Here is a 4796-nt window from a genome sequence, read left to right as displayed (position 1 = left end):
TTCTCATCCTTTTGCCCTCTCCCAATTTCACGCAGGCCACGCGACCGGCTTGTGACACCTTCCAGATGAGGAGGATTCTAGACGTGGAGTGACTGCTCCCTGGTGGGTTTTGTTGCCCTGGACTGGACTGCACCCTTCCCTCCCCTTCCTCAAACTGCTCCGAGGAGTTAGCAAGCGTTTCCAAGAGGCCACTTCTCTGCCCTGCTGCGGGTGGAGGGTGGTTGCTCAGCCTTGGTGGCCGTGTCATGGGAGGAGCAGTCGGGAGGACGGCACGGCCGGCGGCCTTGCCATCAGCATCGTGCAGCAGCCCTGCCTAAGATTCACACATGCATGAACCTTGAATCCTGTTGGAAGACCTACACCCCCTTCCCTGCTCTTTCCACGGCTGCATCCCAGCTTTTCTCCCCACCCCTCCTCTCCATCCTGTCTGTGGTCAATCCCACGCTCTGTCCTGCATGGAGATTTTAAGGCTTGCCTGGACGATGTGCAGGACTCAGGAGCTGCATTGTCTTAGTGTCACTCGTGTCCCAGCCTGTGTGTGCTCGTGGATGGAGGTGCAGGAGAGCTGGGGATGGACCAGTGAATCTTAAAGGTGCTGTAGGTGAATCCTCCTTTCTTACGAGTACTCTGTATCGTTCGTTTATGTCTGGCATTTCTGGCACCTCAGTCTTTTCTAATCTCTTTGGTATCACAAACTGAGCAAACCTGATCCTTGCTCTTTCATATCTGAAACAAAGAGGCACCAAGAAAGCTCCTATGCACTTGCCAATGCTCCGAGTTGATGCTAATACTCTCTTGGAAGCCCCACTCCAAACTCAGACACGTGGGGTGTGCATCCCCAACTGTTTGTTCATCATGTCTTCCAGTCAGTCGACACCTCACTCCTACCTAGACCAAGGATGGAAAGAGACTCCTGTGGCTTTAAGCAAGATAGATATGCACCCAATCTTGGATGAGTGTCAAGAAAAGAAGCCCATTCAGGGGCAGAGGAATTTGTTTTCCCCTTTGGGTTTCAATCTGGAAGCGACCAGCTCTGGCAGTCAGATCAACCTCCTTTTCTCAGCCCAACACCTGAGGACAGTCTGCTTCCTTCTCCTTTCTCACCTCCAGGACTGGGGTGGTTTGTCACACACAGGGAGTGAACTAGCATAAAAGTTGGTGCAGGAAAAGATGACTCCTGGCAATGGATTGCAGAGACATGTCGTGAGACCTCCCAATGGCTATCCCAGTCTAGAAAAGATAAAATACTTTGACCAAACGCGGCCTGTGCTCAGTGCTGTTGTATCCCTCTGCTGATATGACTGTCAGATGCCCCTCCTGCCTCCCTTAGCTATGGATGACTTATCCTTGTGGTGTCTGAAAAGATCATGTAGAATGTTTGCTCCTTGTACGCATGTAACCTCTCCCAGCCCTGTCCCCTTATTTATGCAAGTAGCACCTTCCTCCCTCCCCTCCCTCTCCCCAGTCTCTATGCTGTCCTAGCACCATTAACTCTGCATTAAACATACAGAATAATAAACTTTAAAAGTTTCATTTTCACGCCTCTGGGGTTTTTTGACCTTTTTCCTGCAAGTCTCCTTCTTCCTCTGCCTGTCATGAAGAGGACACAGGCAGAACTCTGGCTTACCAGAGATGAAACTCACCTCCTGTTCACACCCCAGCTCTGGTTATTTCTTCAGTGAGAAGTGTAGTAATGCTGATTTTTCTTCTCCAGCTAAGATTCAGCCCCATGGTGTTAAAAGCAGCACTAGTTTGCACGTGCTTCACCCAAAAATCTCTTAAATGTGATTGTTAATGCTTCCCAGAATAGGAGCTTTGGGTTTTCTTCTCTTGGTTCCTCATCACCAGGTGGCAGATGACACCTTCAAAAAAAAAAACCTTCCCCATGTACACAAACTTGTGTATTTTGGGAGCAACCTTTAGTTCCTCTTTAGAAACTCAGCCCCCAGCCTCTTGCCTTCCACAAGCAAGAACCTAAACACAAACACACCCATAAAGTGAATATTTAAGAAGAGATGTATACATTTTCTAACTAGCTGAAGAAAACCTGGGTTTAAGTCAGGTCCTGGGCAGCTATCTGAAGATAGGTGGAACGAAAATGTTCTTTAGCAGCCCTGCTGTGCATCTCTCAGGCTAATGACAGCAAGGTAGGATTCCAATTGACACAGAGACTCTGCAACAAATTGATTCCAAAGGGTTTCAGTGGCATGGGGTGAGTTTGTGTTCCCTAAATGCTTTTTTTTTGGGCAAGCAGAGTAAGCATGATGTCTAGGAACCACAGAACACCTTCAAAGCTTTTTAAAACTCACAGCAATATTGGCATGAAGTCCTCTGTGGGGCCAAAAGCACCAACAGAATGGCTTCATGGATCTACCACTGCTGATGCCAGCTAAAAAGGTTTCATGGGAGAGGACTGTGGCCATTCCCTGGAGAGGAGGAGGAGAAATCTCTACCCCAAACCACAAGCTGGGGGAAGAGACCAAAAAGGAACCACTGCACTGCTGATCAGGTGAGGAGCACGTGGGGGGAAGCAAAGTCAGAGTGGAGTTAGGGGCAGGAGAGCTGATCAGAGGGGTGGGAGAAAGAAGGGACAGGGTGTGGACAAAACAGAAGTTCTTAACCACACACAACTGCCCTTCTCCAGCTCTTCAAAAGCCAAATTGAGGAAGCAAGCTGGCTCTGCCTCAGCTGTTCTCTAGTGGAAGGAGATGCCTCCTCTCATCTGGGGAGGGGGGGGGTCCTCACAACTAAAATGCCCCTGGTAACAGAGGGGTTAAGCACTTCTCCTGCAGCCTAGCTGGAGCTGGCCAGGCATCCTTTCCCTATCCCTTTAATCGTATCTGATACAGATGCAAGGGCTGGGGAGGGGAGGGGGGGAGGGAACAAAGAAGCCATTTAAAAAAAAAAGGAGAAAAAAAAAGGAGAAAAAAAAAATAAAAAAGAGAAGCAAAAGACCCCCTCGCTCCACGGCAGACGCCAAAACGACTGCACAAAGGCACCATTTCAGGGCTGAAATTTCACCACACCAACGTGATTAAAGGATTCCAGGGAGGGTTGGGGGTGGAGGGGGGAGAAGGCTGAAGGCCACAGTGCTGCAAATTAACCTTTTCTTAGGAAGGATGGCCTGGATGAGGAAGTGTTTGTGTGTGGGGGGGATACAGTCGAGCCCCTCCCCACACCTGCAAGCATCTCTTTGAGCTGTCATTCTGCCCAGGGACCCATTCAGCTCTTGTATTGTCACCTCCAAAGCCAACAGAGGAAGGACAGAATGGTGCTTTTAGAGGGAGTAGTAAGAGAACAACATTCATGGTTGGTTATATGAGCTGAGTTCCCAGGCAGGTGAATATAAACTCCCTCTGGGACACAGATGTGCAGGCACCAACCACACACACAGAGCACGGGGAATGGACACTTTATATAGAAGCACAAGCTTTAACACAGCCTAGTTGGAAATATACTTCCTGACCCAGCATCAAGAGAAAAATTAAAGTAAAGCAGACACCAAAGGAGAGGTGCATCTGCCCCTTTCTCTTGAAAAAAAAAAAAAAAAAAAAAAGCCCCAAGAGTACTTTTTATCAACATGATTAAGAAAGACTCACTCTGTTCCACCCAAGAGCTCAGATCATCCTCAGGCAGAGCAAGAGCCTTGAGCACACAGAGGAAGGAATGAAAACTAAGCAGTGGCTGGCTGGAAGCCCTTGCAGGTTGTAATGCATCCACCCAGCTCTCTCCCAGCACATCAGAGGTGAGGGTGCAGGTACCTGAATGGGACAAGTGACTGATCTTTCACCACACTACCCAGTAAAGGGCCTCTAGGACTTGACTCACTGTTTTGCCACTAAGAAGCACCCAAGCACGTGCAGCTGAGATGGTTGGAGAGCACCCACACGCCCCAGCCCATCAGTTCCACCACGTGCCAGAGAATGGCTGCAGGAGGGGCAGCTGAAGCTGCTGGGACTGCAACTGGTGACTGTGCTTCCGGCTGGGGCAGTGCCACTGAAAGGGGATCCCCACTTCTGATAAGCAGCAGGAGTAGGGAAACAATAGGTGATTTGAGGAGAGCTGCTCTACGATACTCCTGAGAAGCCCCAGAGCCAGCCCTGGCCAGGGAGGAAATTGGGGGGTTTCCACAGCAACCTGCTCAGGGCACAAAGGCACAACTGTCTAGGGGAAAGCAATGGAGGGGTCTCAGCACTCCTGTTTTAAGAAGGGACAGGGGTGGATGGCTGGAGGCTTTCTGAAGCCAAAGTACCTGCAAGAGTATTTTTATACAGCAGGAGTTTAACTGGCTATCAGTCCTACAACTGGGGAGGAGCAGGAAGAAGTTGCTGCAGTCTTGAGGCTAGCTAAAAGGTAGGATCTTTGCAGGTGGAAAAAAAAAAAGCTGCCAGAAAAGCATGGCATTTGGCTCCCAAATCTTAATTAGGTTGTGACATTGATAGGAAGAAGAATGGCCAGGCAGAGGGAAGTCAGAAATTCTTGGGCACACAGCACTGAGGTGAAAGACAAAGTAGGAGGTTTAAAAAAAAAAAAAAAACCAAAAAACCAAACACTTTTACCTTAAAATGGAGAGGTTTATAATTTATTTACACAAATAGAAACATCTCTAGGGAAGGAAAAAAGCAAACCAAGGGCTGGAGGCTGATTAGTCTGTGATAATTAACTCATCCACACCCCAGTCTTCATAGCTCCCATCTGGCAGGTACCGACGGATGATGATGGGGATCTTGCGTGCTCTGAAGGGAAGACAGGGAGGTGGGCAGGATGTCAGAGTCTCTCCTACCCCACCTCAGCAG

General features: G+C 49.0%; 1 protein-coding gene across 1 annotated transcript in view; it reads right to left on the bottom strand.

Moving 5' to 3' along the window:
* Positions 1-4539: 4539 nt before the first annotated feature.
* The window catches only part of POLR2F (polymerase (RNA) II (DNA directed) polypeptide F), a gene marked incomplete at its 5' end in the record, with an annotated part of 3537 nt that continues 3280 nt past the window's right edge, over positions 4540-4796 (bottom strand). The window contains one exon of the mRNA XM_008944133.1: positions 4540-4736. Within this exon, the coding sequence (XP_008942381.1) occupies positions 4646-4736 (91 nt within the window). The remainder of the gene's footprint in view (positions 4737-4796) is intronic.

The sequence above is a fragment of the Merops nubicus genome, unplaced genomic scaffold (genome assembly GCF_000691845.1).
Source record: "Merops nubicus isolate BGI_N331 unplaced genomic scaffold, ASM69184v1 scaffold48457, whole genome shotgun sequence".
NCBI lineage: Eukaryota > Metazoa > Chordata > Aves > Coraciiformes > Meropidae > Merops > Merops nubicus.
Note: the sequence above shows the minus strand (reverse complement) of the source record. Positions and strands in the feature narration are given on the sequence as shown.